The sequence below is a fragment of the Mus musculus genome, chromosome 9 (genome assembly GCF_000001635.26).
Source record: "Mus musculus strain C57BL/6J chromosome 9, GRCm38.p6 C57BL/6J".
NCBI classification, from domain to species: domain Eukaryota; kingdom Metazoa; phylum Chordata; class Mammalia; order Rodentia; family Muridae; genus Mus; species Mus musculus.
Window position 1 is genome coordinate 20,336,496 of NC_000075.6, and position 23,461 is coordinate 20,359,956.

The window sequence follows — 23,461 nt, forward strand, 5'->3', positions numbered from 1 at the left end:
ACAAATCCACACAGAACCCTGTCTACCCAAGATTTCAATGAATATAATTTAGTCACCTTCATGATAGTAGATCAATGTAATCAGCATAGCTCCAGTGGTTCCTTAGCCATTCTCAAGACTAGTACAATTTTAGAGATTGTATTAGCCATTTTTGTCGAAAAAAGCCCAATAAAATATGCTCAGCTATTAAAAAAAGTAGCTTGAAATGATACTAGCTGCCTATAATCTCAGCAATTTAGGAGGAAGGAGAGGAGGAGTAAGAGGTTAAAGCCAATGTGGGCTATATAATGAGCCTCTTTCTCAAAGGAAAAAAAATAAGGATAGTGAGATGGTTCTATGAATAAAGATACTTGTTACTGAGCCTGATAACCTGAGTAAAACCCTTGCAAAATTCACTGAATATTCAAAGCTTAGTGGGCTGCTTCATGGGCACTTGGCTGAGGAACCACCTTATGAAGTTTTAGAAGGAAGGAAAGATTCCATGAAGGATCTCCATGTGGTTTCTGGTAATCTGAGGTAAAGATGTGGTTAAAAAGAGACCAGCACCACTGAAGTGAAAGCTTTGCTTTACTGAAACAATTTATATTGGCTAGCTGGAGTTGAAAGATCAGTTATTATTAATAAGAAACCAACATCATTGAGGCAAAAATCAACTGGGAAGTATTTTCTCAAGGTCAGAACACAAAATCTGTAGTCTTGGAGGAGTAGGGCTGCATGTCAAAGCTGGCAACCAAACTTGATAAAGTAAAAGAGTTTACTAATGTCAATGATTTTGGAAGAATGAAAGCTGAAGACTTGAAGGTGTCATGGAAAGAATCTGAGTCATAGTTCCGTGAAAATCCAGAAAATGCCATTGGTGCATCCTCACCAGCAGTGGAAATCCCAGAACTGAAGAGGTCATAAAAAGAGGCTGAGGTTTATCATTATGTGGCAGGACTAGAGTCTTTTTTTTTAATTGGGTATTTATTTCATTTACATTTATATCCCAAAAGTCCCCCACATGCTTCCCCACCCACTCCCCTACCCACGCACTCCCACTTCTTGGCCCTGGCATTCCCCTGTACTGAGGCATATAAAGTTTGCACGACCAATGGGCCTCTCTTTCCACTGATGGCTGACTAGGCCATCTTCTTATTCATATTCAGTTAGAGACACGAGCTCCGGGGGGGTGGGGGGTATTGGTTAGTTTTATGCTGGGGCCTGGCAAACACAGAAGTGGATGCTCACAGTCAGATATTGGATGGATCACAGGGCCCCCAATGGAGGAGCTAGAGAAAGTACCCAAGGAGCTAAAGGGATCTGCAACCCTATAGGTGGAACAACAATAAGGACTAGAGTCTCTAAAAGAGGCTAGAAAAAGGTCATTGAAGAAGGTGCAGCTTCCATTGCAGAAGAGACCCCAGTACGTTGTAGATTCAAGAACCATCGAATGACCATCAAGGGCAGTGGTAGGTGTTAAATGGGGCTAGCCTAGCCTATGGTATAAGTTATGTGTGCTTCTAATAGCAAATCCAGAGAAATAGAGTTGTCCAAGACATTTGGAGACAAAAGATCATGAGTGAATTCCAGATGATGGACACTAAGCTACGGTGGTTGATTTTTACTGCTGAGTGTTGATTCTGCTTAGTTTATTTGATTTGATAATAATTCTTCTCTCTTGGAACTAGAAAGTATTTATTGTTCTTCCCAGTCTCTACTTCACTTACTGCTTCCAGTTTCCCGCGTGAATTTCTGCCTGACTTCCCTTAGTGATAAACTATGATTTGGAAGTATAATAGCAAATGAATAGTGAAAAAAAAAAGAACAGGTTTCTAAGACAAAACAACAAAATAAAATGTAATAACATTAAACAGAACCTATCACATTGAAGTTGGACAAGGCAAACCTACAGAAGGAAATGAATTCAAGAGAAGGCACAAAAAAAAATCAAAGAGCCAGTTGATCACACACTCAGGAGTCTCATTAAAACACTGAACAGATCAACAGACTCAATTCCCCAATAAAAAGACATAGACTAAAAGAATGGCTACACAAACAGGACCCAATATTCTGCTGCTTACAGGAAACCCATCTCAGGGAAAAAGACAGACAGAGTGAAAGGCTGGAAAACAATTTTCCAAGCAAATGGTCTGAAGAAACAAGCTGGAGTAGCCATTTTGATATCGAATAAAATCGACTTCCAACCCAAAGTTATCAAAAAAGACAAGGAGGGACACTTCATACTCATCAAAGGTAAAATCCTCCAAGAGGAACTCTCAATTCTGAATATCTATGCCCCAAATGCAAGGGCAGCCACATTCATTAGAGACACCTTAGTAAAGCTCAAAGCACACATTGCACCTCACACAATAATTGTGGGAGACTTCAACACACCACTTTCATCAATAGACAGATCGTGGAAACAGAAACTAAACAGGGACACAGTGAAACTAACAGAAGTTATGAAACAAATGGACCTGACAGATATCTACAGAACATTTTATCCTAAAACAAAAGGATATACCTTCTTCTCAGCACCTCACGGGACCTTCTCCAAAATTGACCATATTGGTCATAAAACAGGCCTCAACAGATACAAAAATATTGAAATTGTCCCATGCATCCTATCAGACCACCATGGCCTAAGGCTGATCTTCAATAACAACATAAATAATGGAAAGTCAACTTTCACGTGGAAACTGAATAACACTCTTCTCAATGATACCTTGGTCAAGGATGGAATAAAGAAAGAAATTAAAGACTTTTTAGAGTTTAATGAAAATGAAGCCACAACATACCCAAACCTATGGGAAACAATGAAAGCATTTCTAAGAGGGAAACTCATAGCTCTGAGTGCCTCCAAGAAGAAACTGGAGAGAGCACACACTAGCAGCTTGACAACACATCTAAAAACTCTAGAAAAAAAGGAAGCAAATTCACCCAAGAGGAATAGACGGCAGGAAATAATCAAACTCAGGGGTGAAATCAACCAAGTGGAAGCAAGAAGAACTATTCAAAGAATTAACCAAACGAGGAGTTGGTTCTTTGAGAAAATCAACAAGATAGATAAACCCTTAGCTAGACTCACTAGAGGGCACAGGGACAAAATCCTAATTAACAAAATCAGAAATGAAAAGGGAGACATAACAACAGATCCTGAAGAAATCCAAAACATCATCAGATCCTTCTATAAAAGGCTATATTCAAAAAAACTGGAAAACTTGGATGAAATGGACAAATTTCTGGACAGATACCAGGTACCAAAGTTAAATCAGGATCAAGTTAACCATCTAAACAGTCCCATATCCCCTAAAGAAATAGAAGCAGTTATTAATAGTCTCCCAGCCAAAAAAAGCCCAGTACCAGACGGGTTTAGTGCAGAGTTCTATCAGACCTTCAAAGAAGATCTAATTCCAGTTCTACACAAACTATTTCACAAAATAGAAGTAGAAGGTACTCTGCCCAACTCATTTTATGAAGCCACAATTACTCTGATACCTAAACCACAGAAAGATCCAACAAAGATAGAGAACTTCAGACCAATTTCTCTTATGAATATCGATGCAAAAATACTCAATAAAATTCTCGCTAACCGAATCCAAGACACATTAAAGCAATCATCCATCCTGACCAAGGAGGTTTTATTCCAGGGATGCAGGGATGGTTTAATATATGAAAATCCATCAATGTAATCCATTATATAAACAAACTCAAAGACAAAAAACACATGATCATCTCGTTAGATGCAGAAAAAGCATTTGACAAGATCCAACACCCATTCATGATAAAAGTCTTGGAAAGATCAGGAATTCAAGGCCCGTACCTAAACATGATAAAAGCAATCTACAGCAAACCAATAGCCAACATCAAAGTAAATGGAGAGAAGCTGGAAGCAATCCCACTAAAATCAGGGACTAGACAAGGCTGCCCACTTTCTCCCTACCTTTTCAACATAGTACTTGAAGTATTAGCCAGAGCAATTCGACAACAAAAGGAGATCAAGGGGATACAAATTGGAAAGGAGGAAGTCAAAATATCACTTTTTGCAGATGATATGATAGTATATATAAATGACCCTAAAAATTCCACCAGAGAACTCCTAAACCTGATAAATAGCTTCGGTGAAGTAGCTGGATATAAAATTAACTCAAACAAGTCAATGGCCTTTCTCTACACAAAGAATAAACAGGCTGAGAAAGAAATTAGGGAAACAACACCCTTCTCAATAGTCACAAATAATATAAAATATCTTGTCGTGACTCTAACTAAGGAAGTGAAAGATCTGTATGATAAAAACTTCAAGTCTCTGAAGAAAGAAATTAAAGAAGATCTCAGAAGATGGAAAGATCTCCCATGCTCATGGATTGGCAGGATCAACATTGTAAAAATGACTATCTTGCCAAAAGCAATCTACAGATTCAATACAATCCCCATCAAAATTCCAACTCAATTCTTCTACGAATTAGAAAGAGCAATCTGCAAATTCATCTGGAATAACAAAAAACCTAGGATAGCAAAAACTCTTCTCAAGGATAAAAGAACCTCTGGTGGAATCACCATGCCTGACCTAAAGCTTTACTAGAGAGCAATTGTGATAAAAACTGCATGGTACTGGTATACTGACAGACAAGTAGACCAATGGAATAGAATTGAAGACCCAGAAATGAACCCACACACCTATGGTCACTTGATCTTCTACAAGGGAGCTAAAACCATCCAGTGGAAAAAAGACAGCATTTTCAACAAATGGTGCTGGCACAACTCAAGAAGGTGGACTTCAGAAAATCAAATAACCCCATTGAAAAATGGGGCTCAGAACTGAACAAAGAATTCTCACCTGAGGAATACCGAATGGCAGAGAAGCACCTGAAAAAATGTTCAACATCCTTAATCATCAGGGAAATGCAAATCAAAACAACCCTGAGATCCCACCTCACACCAGTCAGAATGGCTAAGATCAAAAATTCAGGTGACAGCAGATGCTGGCGAGGATGTGGAGAAAGAGAAACACTCCTCCATTGTTGGTGGGATTGCAAGCTTGTACAACCACTCTGGAAATCAGTCTGGCGGTTCCTCCGAAAATTGGACATAGTACTACTGGAGGATCCCGCAATACCTCTTCTGGGCATATATCCAGAAGATGTCCCAACCGGTAAGAAGGACACATGCTCCATTATGTTCATAGCAGCCTTATTTATAATAGCCAGAAGCTGGAAAGAACCCAGATGCGCCTCAACAGAGGAATGGATACAGAAAATGTGGTACATTTACACAATGGAGTACTACTCAGCTATTAAAAAGAATGAATTTATGAAATTCCTAGCCAAATGGATGGACCTGGAGGGCATCATCCTGAGTGATTCACAAAGGAACTCACACAATATGTACTCACTGATAAGTGGATATTAGCCCAAAACCTAGGATACTCAAGATATAAGATACAATTTGCTAAACACATGAAACTCAAGAAGAATAAAGACTGAAGTGTGGACACTATGCCCCTCCTTAGAATTGGGAACAAAACACCCATGGAAGGAGTTACAGAGACAAAGTTTGGAGCTGATACAAAAGGATGGACCATGGAGAGACTGCCATATCCAGGGATCCACCCCAGAATCAGCTTCCAAACGCTGACACCATTGCATACACTAGCAAGATTTTATCGAAAGGACCCAGATGTAGCTGTCTCTTGTGAGACTATGCCGGGGCCTAGCAAACACAGAAGTGGATGCTCACAGTCAGCTGTTGGATGGATCACAGGGCTCCCAATGGAGGAGCTAGAGAAAGTACCCAAGGAGCTAAAGGGATCTGCAACCCTATAGGTGGAACAACATTATGAACTAACCAGTACCCCAGAGCTCTTGACTCTAGCTGCATATGTATCAAAAGATGGCCTAATCGGCCATCACTGGAAAGAGAGGCCCACTGGACTTGCAAACTGTATATGCCCCAGTACAGGGGAACGCCAGGGCCAAAAAAAATGGGAATGAGTGGGTAGGGAAGTGGGGAGGAGGGTATGGGGGACTTTTGGGATAGCATTGGAAATGTAATTGAGGAAAATATGTAATAAAAAAAAAAAAGCTCCTAACCCAAGATATCCAGAAAATCCAGGACACAATGAAAAGACCAAACCTAAGTATAATAGAAATAAAGCGGAAGTAAGAGTCCCAGCTCAAAGGAGTAGAAAACATCTTCAACAAAATCATAAAAGAAAAGTTCTACAACCTAAAGAAAGAGATATCCATAAAAGTACAAGAAGCATATAGAACAACGAATAGATTGAACCAGAAATGAAAATCCTCGCATCACATAATAATCAAAACACTAAACACACAGAACAAAGAACATTAAAAGCGGTAAGGGGGAAAGGTCAAGTAACATATAAAAGCAGACATATCAGAATTACACCAAACTTCTCAACAGACTCTAAAAGCCAGAAGATTCTGGACAGATGTCACTCAGACCCTAAGAAAACACAAAGACCAGCCCAGGCTACTATACCCAGCAAAACTCTCAATCATCATAGATACCCAAGATATAAGATACAATTTGCTAAACGCATGAAATTCAAGAAGAACGAAGACCAAAGTATGGACACTTTGCCCCTTCTTAGAAATGGGAACAAAACACCCATGGAAGGAGTTACAGAGACAAAATTTGGAGCAGTGACGAAAGGATGGACCATCTAGTGATTGCCATATGCAGGGATCCATCCCATAATCAGCTTCCAAACGCTGACACCATTGCATACACTAGCAAGATTTTGCTGAAAGAACCCAGATATAGCTCTCTCTTGTGAGAATATGCCGGGGCCTGGCAAACACAGAAGTGGATGATCACAGTCAGCTATTGGATGGATCACACGGCTCCCAATGGAGGAGCTAGAGAAATTACCCAAGGAGCTAAAGGGAACTGCAACCCTATAGGTGGAACAACAATATGAACTAACCAGTACCCCGGAGCTCCTGTCTCTAGCTGCATATGTATCAAAAGATGGCCTAGTCGGCCATCACTGCAAAAAGAGGCCCATTGGACTTGCAAACTTTATATGCCCCAGTACAGGGGAACCACAGGGACAAAAAGGGGGAGTGGGTGGGTAGGGGATTGGGGGGGTGGGTATGGGGGACTTTTGGGATAGCATTGAAAATGTAAACGAGGAAAATACCTAATAATTATATATATATATATATAAAACTATAGAGTATTTCATTAAAAAAAAAAAATATGCCTTCTCCTCAGCACCTCATGGTACCTTCTTCAAAACTGACCATATAATAGGTCACAAGAGGCCTCAACAGATACAAGATGATTGACATAATCCCATGCATCCTATCAGATCACCATGGACTGAGGCTGGTCTTCAATAGCAACAAAACAACAGAAAGCCCACATATACATGGAAACTGAACAACACCCTAGTCAATGATAACTTGGTCAAGGAAGAGGAGAGGGGAGGGGAGGGGAGGGGAGGGGAGGGGAGGGGAGGGGAGGGGAGGGGAGGAGGAGGAGGAGGAGGGGGAGGGGAGGGGAGGAGGAGGAGGAGAAGGAGAAAGAGAAGGAGAAAGAGGAGAAGAGAGGAGAAGGAGAAGGAGAAAGAGAAGAAGAGAGAAGAGAAGAGAAGAGAAGAGAAGAGAAGAGAAGAGAAGAGAAGAGAAGAGAAGAGAAGAGAAGAGAAGAGAAGAGAAGGAAGAAAGACTTTTTAGAATATAATGAAAATCAAGGCACAACATACCCAAACTTATGGGACACAATGAAAGCAGTGCTAAAAGGAAAACAGAAGTCTGAGTGCTGCCAAAAAGAAATAGCAGAGAGCATGCACTACCAGCTTAACAGCACACCTGAAAGTTCTAGAACAAAAAGAAGCAAATACACCCAAAAGGAGTAGATGGCAGGAAATAATCAAACTCAGGGCTGAAATCAACCAAGTCGAAATGAAAAGAACTATAAAAAGAATCAACAAAACCAAAAGCTGGTTCTTGGAGAAAATCAACAAGATAGATAAACCCTTAGCCAGACTAACCAGAGGGCACAGAGACAGTATCCAAATTAACAAAATCAAAAATGAAAAGGATATATAACAACAGAAACTGAGGAAATTCAAATAATCATCAGATCCTACTACAAAAGCCTATATTCAACAAAACTGGAAAATCTGGATGAAATGGAAAATTTCCTAGACAAATACTAAATACCTAAGTTAAATCAGGATCAGATAAACCATCTCAACAGTACAATAACCTTAAAGAAATAGAAGCAGAGTCTCCCAACCGAAAACAGCACAGGACCAGATGGGTTTAGTGCAGAATTCTATCAGACCTTCAAAGAAGACCTAATACCAATACTCTTCAAACTATTCCACAAAATAGAAACAGAAGGAACACTACCCAAGTCATTCTATTAAGTCACAGTTACACTGCATATTCTCCCTTGGAGATGGAATGGTTCCCATCTAATCAGGAACCTGTCACAATGTCCTTTCATAGAGGACTTCATAAGAGATTTTTTTTCTACATCTATCATAGTTAATATTCCAAATAGATTTTTAAAACTGGCTGAGTTTGTATTACTTTTAGCTTCAGAAGACATCATGTGTATTTAAGAGGCATTTAACTACTATAAATTATTTTAATGACTTAAAAAATGTCAATACTGAGTTGTATTATGTTAAAATAAATTTTATTAGTTTAATAAAAAACAAAAGGTAATGAGTTGTAAAAAAGAAAAAAGAAAATGTTACAAATATAAAAGGCACTTAAAAGGTTAACATCCTTTCATGATACTCTCAAGTTGGATACAGAAATGATTGCACCTTAATTTGCTAGTGACTGTATACATATGACAAGCCAGTAGCTGTCATCATTCTCAGTGCAAGTCCAGAGCTATTCCTTTAAGATCAAGTACAACAATAACCCTGCTTGGAACTTATATTCATCATAATATTGCAAGTTTGAGACAATTAAATAAGAAAAAGGAATGACATGTAAACAAGAAAGACAAAACTGTTTGCATATATTTCTGTTTTGAATGAAAGAAACATTGGTAGAGTTATCTGGAAAGCAGCATCAAAACTCCTCATAAAACTATAACTACACCAACTAAATACTCCAACAAACTGATTATGACCATACACTTAAGGAATGCTTAAAGAGATACCTGTAATATATATTCAATGTAACAGTACCAACAATAAAGTATGTAAACAATCTAAGTGTTCTTTTGTGTAAAGAAACTTTCATAGGGGCTGGAAAGATAATAAATTGACTCTGTCTACAAGTGGAAAGCTAGGATAAAACCCAAGTCTCTTAGCTGTAGAGGCCACATTCATACACACAGAGACGCATGCAAACACACAATACATATACACATACATACAAATATTTTGAGTCTGTGCATAAAAAAATGTCTACCCCCTTTTGTTTTTTAAAGAAAAGTCTGTCTGTCATCCAAGACAGCAGTGATGAAACTAGAAGACATTTTGTTAGGTGAAAATAAGTCAGACACATAAAAACTAAAAACAATGTATTATCTTATTTAAATATGAAGTATAGTTGGGCATGGCAGTGTATGCATTTAATCCCAGCACTTGGGAGGCAGAGGACCTCTGTGAGTTCAAAGCCAAGCTAGTTTACACAGTGAGTTCCAGAGCTAAACAGTGAGAGCCTGTCTTTAACAAGTTAATGTTTATGAGTTACTGATAAAGGTTACAAACTTTCAATTATAAAATGAACAACTTAAAAGTACAATTAGTGAATACAGTTAATTGTGTGAATTACCTGAAATTTCTGATAGTAAAAAGTGCTTCATAATACCAAAACCAAATTACTGTATCACATTTTAATTAGCCTAATAATTGTTTCATAGTATATTCTATAGAAGCTTGTACATCTTAAAACTATGTGCAAATATTAAAAATCTCAAAAATTGAAAATGCAAAAAAACAGCCAAAATAAGCTTATAAAACCACCAAGAAAGCCATTTCTACTAGTATATAAAATCTTAAGACATACAAACAATCCCCAATATTCTATACATGAAGTTTTCCAAATGTGAATCACTTTATTGAATGTTGATGACTAATGCAAATAATTACTTTCCAACATTTCTTACGTTCACAAAGTCCTCCACTGTTGTACTGTGGGTAATCATCAAAGAACTGAGCAAAATACAATTTTCCACATTGTCTGTCAACAGAATTTCTCTCACATACTTATAAAAAGCCTTAGAAACAGCAAAGACTGTCCATGTTTGTGACTTTGTGAAGCTTCAAAGTGAGTTTGTGTGAGCTGGGTTTTGAGCATTCTGATCACTTCCTCCGTTCTTTAATCCTCATGAGGCAACTTTGCAACATGATTTCTTTTATGTCTTTGAAGTCAACTAGTGTTGTGATTATAAAAAGAGAAAGAGCTATAGGAGTATGTTCTGGTGGGGTGTGAGGGAAAGGGGTGACACAGGAGGACCATGCAGAAGTATCCCTTCACCCTGAGGGACCAGACATACGCCAGTATAGTATAGAATAGAGTTTATTCAGGGCATGAGGAGGGGAGTTAAGACGGTAGCAGAGGCAGAGAGAGGCAGAGAGAAGGAGTGAGTAGAGATGTCGAGTCCAGCTATGGCCACATGGAGGGGGGGGAGGGAATGGGAGGGGGCACAAGGGGCAAGAGAGAGAGGAGGGACCAAGCAGCTCCTTTTATACTGGGCCAAGCCTACATGGTTGTTGCCAGGTAACTGTGGGGAGGAGCATACCTGGCTGCTGCCAGGAACTGTGGGGGTGTAGTTTAGACAGAAAACCAACAACTAGGATATAAACAATCACTTTACAAATGGCTTACACTGATAAGCTTTCTTGCCATTGTGAATTTGGATGCACCGTTAAAGCAATAGAACTTTCTAAAGCAGTTTCTTCATTCCCTCCAACAAAAGAATTTATCTCAAGACTTTTCAAGTGTTCTGTACGATGAGAACGACTGAAGGCTATTCCATCACTTTTACAAGTGTAGGCTTTCTCTCCACTGTGAATCCTTACATGTTTACTTAGATGAGAGTAAACAGCAAATGTTTTCCCACACTCCTTACAGTCATAGGGCTTCTCTCCAGTGTGAGTCCGCATATGAATATGAAGGTAGGAGGAACAAGTAAAAGCTTTCCCACACTCATTACACTCAAAGGGCTTCTCTCCAGTGTGAATTCTCAAATGTGCAATAAGATAGGAGGAAGAAGCAAAGGCCTTTCCACACTGGTCACATTCATATGGCTTCTCTCCTGTGTGACTTCTTTTATGCTCAAGGAGGCCTGAGGATGTAGTGAACGCTTTCCCACATTCTTTACAATTGTAGGGCTTCTCCCCAGTGTGAGTTCGTATATGTTTTGTAAGGCCAGAGCGCACAGTGAATGCTTTCCCACACTCCTCACACTTATGGGGTTTCTCTCCTGTGTGAATTCTTACATGCTTACTTAGATGTGAAGAAACAGTGAAGGCTTTCCCACATTCCTTACATACATAAGGTTTCTCTCCAGTGTGAGTCCGTATGTGATTATGAAGGTAGGAGGAACATGCAAACGCTTTTCCACACATATTGCACTCAAAGGGATTTTCTCCAGTATGTGTTCGTAAATGTTTAGTAAGGCTTGTGCGCTCAGTGAAGGCTCTGCCACACTCCTTACATACATAGGGCTTCTCTCCAGTGTGAGTCCGCATGTGAATTCGAAGATAAGAAGAACATGTGAATGCCTTCCCACAGACTTGACACTCGAAGGGCTTCTCTCCAGTGTGTGTTCTCAAATGTGTAATAAGGGTTGAGGAAGAAGCAAAGGCCTTTCCACAGTGATCACATTCAAAGGGTCTCTCTCCCATGTGACTTTTCATATGTTTAATAAGGCCTGAGGTTGAAGGAAAGGCTTTCCCACACTCCTTACATTCGTAAGGCTTCTCTCCAGTATGTGTTGGTAAATGTTTACTAAGGCCAGATCGCCCGGTAAAGGCTTTGCCACAGTCCTTACATTTATAGGGTTTTATTCCAGTGTGAACCCGAAAGTGGTCATTAAGACATGAGGAATTTCTAAAGCATTTCCCACAAACCTTACATTCAAAGGGCTTCTCTTCAGTGTGAGTTTTTAAGTGCTGAGTTAGTGGATAACACCTAGAAAAGGCTTTCCCACATTCCTTACATTGGTAAGGTTTCTCGCCAGTGTGAGTACGCATATGAATATTAAGGTTGGCAGAATATTTAAAACTCTTCCCACATTCCTTACATTCATAGGATTTTTTTCCAGTGCATGTTTGAGCACTCTCAGCATGACTCAAGGCTGGACTAAAAGTATCACCACACTGCACCGACTCAGAGAGTTTGTCTTCACTGTGACTTCCCCCAGGCCTCTGAAGGGATGACTGACTATCAAAGACTTGCTGAAATTCACTGGATTCAATGAATTTGCTTTGTACACATGTTGTCTGGTAAGCTGTACTTGCAATCATACTGAAGTCTTTTCCATACTGGCGTAATCCAGGACCAGTGTCTGCAGAGGAAGTCTCCTTAGGACAAACAGGAAAGAGCTGTCCATACTGAACACAATCATAAATGTTCCCTGTGTTTTCAATACCTATGTATGTCAGACTGCATGGAGGCTCTTTGATGATTTCTCCAGGTGGCTTAATGTCACAGAGCTCCTTTCCATTGTGGCTATTTGGCTGTTGATTAAAAATATAAGATGAAGATATTAAAATGACTTCAAATGTATTAGTATACTTCACTTATCTAAGAACATGATGAGGATGATTTTTTCTCCCATTTTAATTACATGCATTTCACTCAATGTGGATGAAAAAATCCTATTGCAAGAATCGTGTGCCATCTGTTCTAACTCTGAAAGGCTTCCTGTGCTTCCAGGAACTTGTTTTAAAAGCCCAGTGTCTATGGCTATAGGTAGGACTATGTGCTAATGGGAACTCAAGTTTCAAACAAAGATTAGGACATTTTTTTAGATACTACTCCTGTGGATGCAGGCTATTTTTCTCTAATACCTCTTTATCTGTAAGCATTTTGTAAAATTTATATGAAATACCCAGTCTACTTCAATGAAAAATATGAAATATCTCTTGTGACTCTTACCAGTTGTATCTCATTTGACATTTTTAACTGAAAAATATCCCGCTGAAACATTGTCCCTCTGGGGTTAAGTTGTATAGCCCAGTCTGAAGTTAAATAACAATAAAAAACATGTCAGTGCTTCCACATTGAAATAGAAACATTAATAACATATTTCATTTTAATTTGTTTTCATATTAAACATGTTAAAAATAAAGCTGTTAAATGTTAGCAACTTGGCTCTGTCTAAGATTTTACAGACTGGGGACACGGGTCCATGTCAGAATAAAAGAGTCCCTGGGGGTTGGAGAGATGGCTCAGAGGTTAAGAACACTTACTGGTCTTGTAAATACATACATACATACATACATACATACATACATACATACATACATACATCACGCTGATTCAGTCCCCACCACTCACATCAGACCACTCACAACCCCTTTGACTTCAGTTCCTCTTCTGGCCACCACATGCACCTGCATACACGTGGCACACATGGACTCACACAAGCCCACACACATACAAATAAAAATTAAAACAACAATAATAAATATTTTTAAAAGAGGCCTTGGATCCAGCAGTCAATAATAATAATGATAATAACGTAAACATAAAATTGTAAAGAGGATAGGCAGTCAAAATTTAGCAATAATTTACTCTCAAATTTAAGTGCCCTGGTAAACAGAGACAATATTATTAGGGAGAAAAAGGAAGATTTGAACAATTGAGATTGTAAAAAAAAAAAAAAAAATCTAAGTAGATATAAAGTAATAGTTTAGAGATATGAATATCTCATAAAGCATTCATGTCCTATGGTCTCAGCCTTCTGACTCAAGTTTTCTCTTCTTGGTAATATACCTTAGTGGCAGACCACTTGCTTATCTTGCCTTTGTGCCAGCCACGGGGCCGGAGGGCGGGGGGGGGGGGGGGAGTCCTATTATATTCCAAATAGAACTCCCAAGCATTTACCTTGGTGAACTCTTTTCTTGACTACTCTCAACTCTTCAGCCTCCAAGCAAAAGCTGTATCTAGATTTGATGAGCTGACATCCTACACATGAGGAAAGATGCATTAGTGAAAGCAGATCATGCAAGAAAGGGTATATATACCTTCCATGACTTAGAAACTTCCGTTCCAATGACAATAAAATGGAATACTGCTAAAGACCTCAATATGTAAACAGACCTTATATGTGTTGGTAGGTACTGACTTCTTCATACCTTTAAAGCCTAAAGTGATAGTAACAAAGACAAGACAAAACACTAATTTTGGGCCAGTTGGATGGCTCACCAGGTAAAACGCTTGCCACTAAGCCTGACCACCTGTTTATATGCCTGGGACATGGTGGAAGGAATAAACTGACTCCCACAAATTGTCTCCTGACTTCTAGGTATACACTATGACAAACATAAAATTAATGCAAACAAAACACTTTTAAGTACTAATCAAACATAATCAAATATAAAAGAAAATAAAAGTGAGACAGATTTCCACTGTATGGCCTTGGTTGGCCTAAAACTCTGTAAACTAGACTGGCCTTGAACTCAGATATGCCTGTCTGTACTTCCTGGAGTACTAAGATAAAAGGCATGTGCTACCACATCCACAAGATCTTTGTTATCATGGAGAAAAAAAATGATGCTAGTAGTTAAATAATGCAGTGCATCCAAATCCTATGGAAGCACCATCAAAACAGAGACGAGTAGGACACCAGATAATACTTCTGACTCAGTTTGTCAAAGATAGCCTGATAATTTCCTTTTAATGGAGCACAATAGCAATACTTGATTTTAGGGCTATATCTTAAGACACAACAGGGCAGATGAAAACATAATAAGAGAGAGTATGAGGCCTTTCTCTTTCTCTTTGTCCCCTCCTCTCCCCTCCCTTCCTCTCTTCTTCTTGACTGTTTTTTGCTTGTTTTATTTTTTAAAAGAGTCTCTATATATTCAAATGCATAGAGATCCTCCTGCCTCTGTCTCCCTAGTACTGGGATTAAAGGCATCCACCACCACACCCAGATCTCTGTTATTTTCAACTGTCCTTAGAGCTGCTATCACAAATCCTAAAACAAAGAAAATTCATGTTTCGTCCCTAGAACTCAAATGGTAGAATGAGAGATGACTCCCAAAAGTTGTCCCCTGAACTCCATTTGTGAACTATAATACACAGAAACACACATACACACACACAGCATAAAATAACAAAATGTAATTAGAAAAATATAAATAATTTGGTTTTTATAAGAGTCTACAGGGAATGAGAAGAATCTCACCTAATGTAGCCAGGTTCTGGTAGTTCTCCAGCATCACCTCTCTGTAAAGGTTCCGTTGTTTTGTGTCCAATAAAATCCATTCCTCCTGGGTGAAGTCTACAGCCACATCCTCAAAGGTCACTGACTCCTACAATCACACACGCTTGTATTTGAGCCAACTAACGTCTCCCTCCAAGGTCACAGGAGACTGAGGATAGGAATTCAATGCCTACACGGAGTTGGGAGTTCTCTAGCAGCCTACGGCAGAGTTCAGCGAATAGCCATAGGTGCTCTTTATATCTATTAATTCTCACTTTCTGATCTTATTTTTAATGACAGAGTTGGCCAGGTTGGCTGACACTAAAGTCTCTATCCTCCTCCCACCTTTTCCTACTCAGTGCTGGGATTAAAGGCATGCACCATCATGTCTGGACTTCATCCCTGTCTTTTGACACATCTCACTGTTTCACCCACTACCTGACCACATGGGCTTTCTCATTTATTTCCTTCTATTTAAATACACTAAACACACTGCACACACTTGATAAATGGTGAGAGGTGGAGAAAGTCTTCCAGAAAGGAGAACATTCATCCCTTTTATCAACTGTCAAAGCACAGTAAGATCAGAAATATATAATAAATGTCCTGAGGGTGAAATCTATTACAAATTACTGAAACGTTGAAATGATGTTCACAATAATCGTAAACCAATATAAAACTTTAATTTTCTCATTGATACAATAAAATATATGACAAGAAGCAACTTCAGGGAGAAAGGATTTATTCTGGCTTACAAATAGTCAGGAAGAAATACAACTAATCACTCAGTCCTTGAATGAGGTTTCCTTTCTTCCAGAAGCTCTAGAGAAGAAAGTCTGCCTACATGGAACCATGTCAGCCGAATGGATGTAACAACAGGATATACTTTAGTCACACCTGGTAACTACTTGTCCAGCAGTCAGACACCGTCTTTTCCATCTCTGTTTTTTCATTATGAAAGTAGCTTGGGTTCCTAGAAAATAAACCTAGTAAGAAAAAGAAACTGGAGTTAGCTATAATTCTCACATTTACATACATGGATGTCACTCTATCCTTGGTCAAAATTCCCATATAGTCCAACATAGGAAATCAAGTGCTCTCTCTCTCTCTCTCTCTCTCTCTCTCTCTCTCTCTCTCTCTCTCTCCCTCCCTCCCTCCCTGTCTTACCCTCCCTCCACCTCATTTTACATGTATACAAGACTAACACACAGTGCCAGAGCAATCAAATTCAGAAAAAAGAATGGTGAGCCACACTGCCTGTGAAGACCAGAGTATCGGTCTCATTTACAGGTAAAGACTAGTAAGCCTAGAAACATGGCCTATTACCTGCCCATGGTGGAAAAACTCATGAACCTATGACCAAAGAACACATATCAGCAAGCTGGTTTATAAAACAGACAACTTCAGCAACTTTTGCCAATTTCAGCATCTGTATTAGTTATTTTTCTCATTGCTATGATAAAAGAATACTTACCAAGGAGTAACTTTGGGGGCTAGAGAGATGGCTCAGTTGTTAAGAGCACTTGTTGCTCTTGTAGAGGACCTGTGTTTGGCTCCTAGCACCTACACAGTAGTTTACAACCATCCAGAACTCAAGTTCCAGATCTAATGCCCTTTTATGATCTCCACAGGCACCAAGCACAAATGTGGTCCATAGGCATACATGCAGGCAAAACACATATAGAAAATAATAAAATGGATAAATCTTTTAAAAGATAAAACAGAAACAACTTAAGAGAGAGCCTATTACAGCTTATAGTTCAGAGGATATAATCCTTGAAATGTACTGCAATACTCTCTTCCAGAATTTGAAGAACACGTCTAGACAGTTTATACACATAAGTGGCTGATGGTGATCTTCAACTCTCTCTATAGGGGAAGGCATGGCAGCAGGGGTGGAGAGGTTGGCTGACTGCACCGCATCAGCAGTCAGGAAACAGAATGAACCAGGAAGTAAGACTGGCCTATAAAACCTCAAGGCCCACCTAACACTGAGCCACTTCCTCCAGCAAAGCTCCACCTCCTGAAAGTTCTACAACCTTTCCAAACAGTACAATAAGCGGGGAACTAAGGGTGCCAGTAAGTCATTGGGGTAATTTCATATTCAAATGACAGAAGCACCCCTGAACTGGAAGCATGGCTGTTCAAGCCAAGAGCACCAACACTTCTGTCGGTACAAGGAATCCACAATGCATAAGCAAGACTTACCATAGGACAAACTGATAGCTTCCATCCTGTGAAGATGATGGTGAAATGCACTGGAGCACTCTCTTCCAGAACTTGAAGGACACGTCCTGGCAGTTTATACGCATAAGTGGCCACTGGTGATCTTTCCTCTCTCTACAGTGTTACTTGCATTCTTGAGGACACGGATCACTCATCATCAAATATTATCTATTAATCAACAAGCATCATAATTAGTTCTTTCTCTTTCTGACAGGTAAAAGCCACTAAAAAATGATAACACATGAGCTGGAGAAATGCCTGACTAGCTAAGAGCTCTTGCTGCTCTTCCAGGAGATTTGAGTTAAGTTTTCAGCACCCAAGCTGGGCTGAAACTCCACCTCCTATCACTCCAGCTCCAAGCAATCTGCTAAGCTATGTTCATAGCAGCTTTATCTATAATAGCCAGAAACTGGAAATAACCTAGATGTCCCTCAACTGAAAAAAAGGATAAAGAAAATGTGGTACATCTACACAATTGAATACTATTCAGCTATTAAAAATAAAGGCACCATGACTTTGCAGGCAAATTGATAGATCTTAAGAATATCATCCTGGAGCCTCAGCAGCAGCGGTCGCCACCTGGGTTCCGGGACTCCGCGGGACCTAGGAAATTAGTCTGAACAGGTTAGAGGGTGCGCCAGAGAACCGGACAGCTTCTGGGATAGGCGGAAGCACAGAGCCGCTGAGGCAGTACCCTTTGCAGGCTGCAGACAGCCGGCCACCATCCGGACCAGAGGACAGGTGTCCGCCTGGCTTGGGAGGTGGCCTCAGCCTCAGCAGCAGCGTTCACCATCTTGGTTCCGGGACTCAGCAGAACTTAGGAAATTAGTCTGAACAGGTTAGAGGGTGCGCCAGAGAACCGGACAGCTTCTGGGACGAGCGGAAGCACAGAGCCGCTAAGGCAGCACCCAAGGCAGGCCACAGACAGCCGGCCACCGTCCGGACCAGAGGACAGGTGTCCGCCTGGCTCGGGAGGCGGCCTCAGCCTCAGAAGCAGCGGTCGCCATCTTGGTTCCAGGACTCCCTGGAACTTAGGAATTTAGTCTGCACAGGTGAGAGTCTGCACCACAGAAGCTGACAGCTTCTGGGAACTGCCAAAGCAACACAGCTTCTGAGAGAGGCCCTGTTTTGGGCCTTCTTCTTCGACCAGGAGGAGGTCCAAAAACAAAATATCTGCGCACCTTCCCTGTAAGACAGCTTGCCAGCAGAGAGTGCTCTGAGCACTGAAACTCAGAGGAGAGAATCTGTCTCCCAGGTCTGCTGAGAGACGGTAACAGAATCACCAGAAGAACAATCTCTAAACAGAGTCAACTATAACTACTAACTCCAGAGATTACCAGATGTCGAAAGGTAAACGTAGGAATCCTACTAACAGGAACCAAGACCACTCACCATCATCAGAACCCAGCACTCCCACTTCGCCCAGTCCAGGGCACCCCAACACACCCGAAAACCTAGACCTAGATTTAAAAGCATATCTCATGATGATGGTAGAGGACATCAAGAAGGACTTTAATAAATCACTTAAAGAAATACAGGAGAACACTGCTAAAGAGTTACAAGTCCTTAAAGAAAAACAGGAAAACACAATCAAACAGGTAGAAATCCTTACAGAAAAAGAGGAAAAAACATACAAACAGGTGATGGAAATGAACAAAACCATACTAGACCTAAAAAGGGAAGTAGAAACAATAAAGAAAACTCAAAGTGAGGCAACACTGGAGATAGAAACCCTAGGAAAGAAATCTGGAACCATAGATTTGAGCATCAGCAACAGAATACAAGAGATGGAAGAGAGAATCTCAGGTGCAGAAGATTCCATAGAGAACATCGGCACAACAATCAAAGAAAATGGAAAATGCAAAAAGATCCTAACTCAAAATATCCAGGAAATCCAGGACACAATGAGAAGACCAAACCTACGCATAATAGGAGTGGATGAGAATGAAGATTTTCAACTCAAAGGACCAGCAAACATCTTCAACAAAATTATTGAAGAAAACTTCCCAAATATAAAGAAAGAGATACCTATGAACATACAAGAAGCCTACAGAACTCCAAATAGACTGGACCAGAAAAGAAATTCCTCCCGACACATAATAATCAGAACAACAAATGCACTAAATAAAGATAGAATACTAAAAGCAGTAAGGGAAAAAGGTCAAGTAACATACAAAGGCAAGCCTATCAGAATTACACCAGATTTTTCACCAGACTATGAAAGCCAGAAGAGCCTGGACAGATGTTATACAGACAGTAAGAGAACACAAATTCCAGCCCAGGCTACTATACCCAGCCAAACTCTCAATTACCATAGATGGAGAAACCAAAGTATTCCACGACAAAACCAAATTCACACATTATCTCTCCACGAATCCAGCCCTTCAAAGGTTAATAGCAGAAAAAAACCAATACAAGAACGGGAACAATGCCCTAGAAAAAACAAGAAGGTAATCCCTCAACAAACCTAAAAGAAGACAGCCACAAGAACAGAATGCCAACTTTAACAACAAAAATAACAGGAAGCAACAATTGCTTTTCCTTAATATCTCTTAACATCAATGGTCTCAACTCCCCAATAAAAAGACATAGACTAACAAACTGGCTACACAAACAAGACCCAACATTTTGCTGTTTACAGGAGACACATCTCAGAGAAAAAGATAGACACTACCTCAGAATAAAAGGCTGGAAAACAATTTTCCAAGCAAATGGTATGAAGAAACAAGCTGGAGTAGCCATCCTAATATCTGATAAGATTGACTTCCAACCCAAAGTCATCAAAAAAGACAAGGAGGGGCATTTCGTTCTCATCAAAGGTAAAATCCTCCAAGAGGAACTCTCAATTCTGAATATCTATGCTCCAAATACAAGGGCAGCCACATTCATTAAAGAAACTTTAGTAAAGCTCAAAGCACACATTGCACCTCACACAATAATAGTGGGAGACTTCAACACACCACTTTCACCAATGGACAGATCATGGAAACAGAAACTAAACAGGGACACACTGAAACTAACAGAAGTGATGAAACAAATGGATCTGACAGATATCTACAGAACATTTTATCCTAAAACAAAAGGATATACCTTCTTCTCAGCACCTCATGGTACCTTCTCCAAAATTGACCACATAATAGGTCACAAAACAGGCCTCAACAGATTCAAAAATATTGAAATTGTCCCATGTATCCTATCAGATCACCATGCACTAAGGCTGATATGCAATAACAAAAAAAACAACAGAAAGCCAACACTCACATGGAAACTGAACAACACTCTTCTCAATGATACCTTGGTCAAGGAAGGAATAAAGAAAGAAATTAAAGACTTTTTAGAGTTTAATGAAAATGAAGCCACAACGTACCCAAACCTATGGGACACAATGAAAGCATTTCTAAGAGGGAAACTCATAGCGCTGAGTGCCTCCAAGAAGAAACGGGAGACAGCACATACTAGCAGCTTGACAACACATCTAAAAGCCCTAGAAAAAAAGGAAGCAAATTCACCCAAGAGGAGTAGACGGCAGGAAATAATCAAACTCAGGGGTGAAATCAACCAAGTGGAAACAAGAAGAACTATTCAAAGAATTAACCAAACGAGGAGTTGGTTCTTTGAGAAAATCAACAAGATAGATAAACCCTTAGCTAGACTCACTAAAGGGCACAGGGACAAAATCCTAATTAACAAAATCAGAACTGAAAAGGGAGACATAACAACAGATCCTGAAGAAATCCAAAACACCATCAGATCCTTCTACAAAAGGCTATACTCAACAAAACTGGAAAACCTGGACGAAATGGACAAATTTCTGGACAGATACCAGGTACCAAAGTTGAATCAGGATCAAGTTGACCTTCTAAACAGTCCCATATCCCCTAAAGAAATAGAAGCAGTTATAAATAGTCTCCCAGCCAAAAAAAGCCCAGGACCAGACGGGTTTAGTGCAGAGTTCTATCAGACCTTCAAAGAAGATCTAATTCCAGTTCTGCACAAACTTTTTCACAAGATAGAAGTAGAAAGTACTCTACCCAACTCATTTTATGAAGCCACTATTACTCTGATACCTAAACCACAGAAAGATCCAACAAAGATAGAGAACTTCAGACCAATTTCTCTTATGAATATCGATGCAAAAATCCTCAATAAAATTCTCGCTAACCGAATCCAAGAACACATTAAAGCAATCATCCATCCTGACCAAGTAGGTTTTACTCCAGGGATGCAGGGATGGTTTAATATATGAAAATCCATCAATGTAATCCACTATATAAACAAACTCAAAGACAAAAACCACAAGATCATCTCGTTAGATGCAGAAAAAGCATTTGACAAGATCCAACACCCATTCATGATAAAAGTTCTGGAAAGATCAGGAATTCAAGGCCCATACCTAAACATGATAAAAGCAATCTACAGCAAACCAGGAGCCAACATCAAAGTAAATGGAGAGAAGCTGGAAGCAATCCCACTAAAATCAGGGACTAGACAAGGCTGCCCACTTTCTCCCTACCTTTTCAACATAGTACTTGAAGTATTAGCCAGAGCAATTCGACAACAAAAGGAGATCAAGGGGATACAAATTGGAAAGGAGGAAGTCAAAATATCACTTTTTGCAGATGATATGATAGTATATATAAATGACCCTAAAAATTCCACCAGAGAACTCCTAAACCTGATAAATAGCTTCGGTGAAGTAGCTGGATATAAAATTAACTCAAACAAGTCAATGGCCTTTCTCTACACAAAGAATAAACAGGCTGAGAAAGAAATTAGGGAAACAACACCCTTCTCAATAGTCACAAATAATATAAAATATCTTGTCGTGACTCTAACTAAGGAAGTGAAAGATCTGTATGATAAAAACTTCAAGTCTCTGAAGAAAGAAATTAAAGAAGATCTCAGAAGATGGAAAGATCTCCCATGCTCATGGATTGGCAGGATCAACATTGGAAAAATGGCTATCTTGCCAAAAGCAATCTACAGATTCAATGCAATCCCCATCAAAATTCCAACTCAATTCTTCTACGAATTAGAAAGAGCAATCTGCAAATTCATCTGGAATAACAAAAAACCTAGGATAGCAAAAACTCTTCTCAAGGATAAAAGAACCTCTGGTGGAATCACCATGCCTGACCTAAAGCTTTACTACAGAGCAATTGTGGTAAAAACTGCATGGTACTGGTATAGAGACAGACAAGTAGACCAATGGAATAGAATTGAAGACCCAGAAATGAACCCACACACCTATGGTCACTTGATCTTCAACAAGGGAGCTAAAACCATCCAGTGGAAGAAAGACAGCATTTTCAACAATTGGTGCTGGCACAACTGGTTGTTATCATGTAGAAGAATGCGAATCGATCCATACTTATCTTCTTGTACTAAGGTCAAATCTAAATGGATCAAAGAACTTCACATAAAACCAGAGACACTGAAACTTATAGAGGAGAAAGTGGGGAAAAGCCTTGAAGATATGGGCACAGGGGAAAAATTCCTGAACAGAACAGCAATGGCTTGTGCTGTAAGATCGAGAATTGACAAATGGGACCTAATGAAACTCCAAAGTTTCTGCAAGGCAAAAGACACCGTCAATAAGACAAAGAGACCACCAACAGATTGGGAAAGGATCTTTACCTACCCTAAATCAGATAGGGGACTAATATCCAACATATATAAAGAACTCAAGAAGGTGGACTTCAGAAAATCAAATAACCCCATTAAAAAATGGGGCTCAGAACTGAACAAAGAATTCTCACCTGAGGAATACCGAATGGCAGAGAAGCACCTGAAAAAATGTTCAACATCCTTAATCATCAGGGAAATGCAAATCAAAACAACCCTGAGATTCCACCTCACACCAGTCAGAATGTCT

The 23,461-nt window shown here is 39.7% G+C and overlaps 1 protein-coding gene across 3 annotated transcripts in view; it reads right to left on the minus strand.

Annotated features, from left to right (window-relative positions):
• Positions 1 to 8,640: 8,640 nt before the first annotated feature.
• Positions 8,641 to 23,461, minus strand: part of Zfp560 (zinc finger protein 560) — a 40,047-nt gene continuing 25,226 nt past the window's right edge. The window contains exons 2-7 of one of the 3 annotated variants that reach the window (NM_001004190.3): positions 17,569 to 17,754; positions 16,258 to 16,346; positions 15,343 to 15,469; positions 14,037 to 14,117; positions 13,086 to 13,168; positions 8,641 to 12,664 (exon numbers count right to left, since the gene is read on the minus strand). In NM_001004190.3, the coding sequence (NP_001004190.2) occupies positions 10,805 to 12,664; positions 13,086 to 13,168; positions 14,037 to 14,117; positions 15,343 to 15,469; positions 16,258 to 16,346; positions 17,569 to 17,593 (2,265 nt within the window). In that variant the 5' untranslated portion in view covers positions 17,594 to 17,754 and the 3' untranslated portion in view covers positions 8,641 to 10,804. Of the gene's footprint in view, positions 12,665 to 13,085; positions 13,169 to 14,036; positions 14,978 to 15,342; positions 15,470 to 16,257; positions 16,347 to 17,568; positions 17,755 to 23,461 lie in introns of those variants that run through there. The other 2 variants (XM_030244440.1, XM_030244441.1) reach the window with 2 other exon arrangements.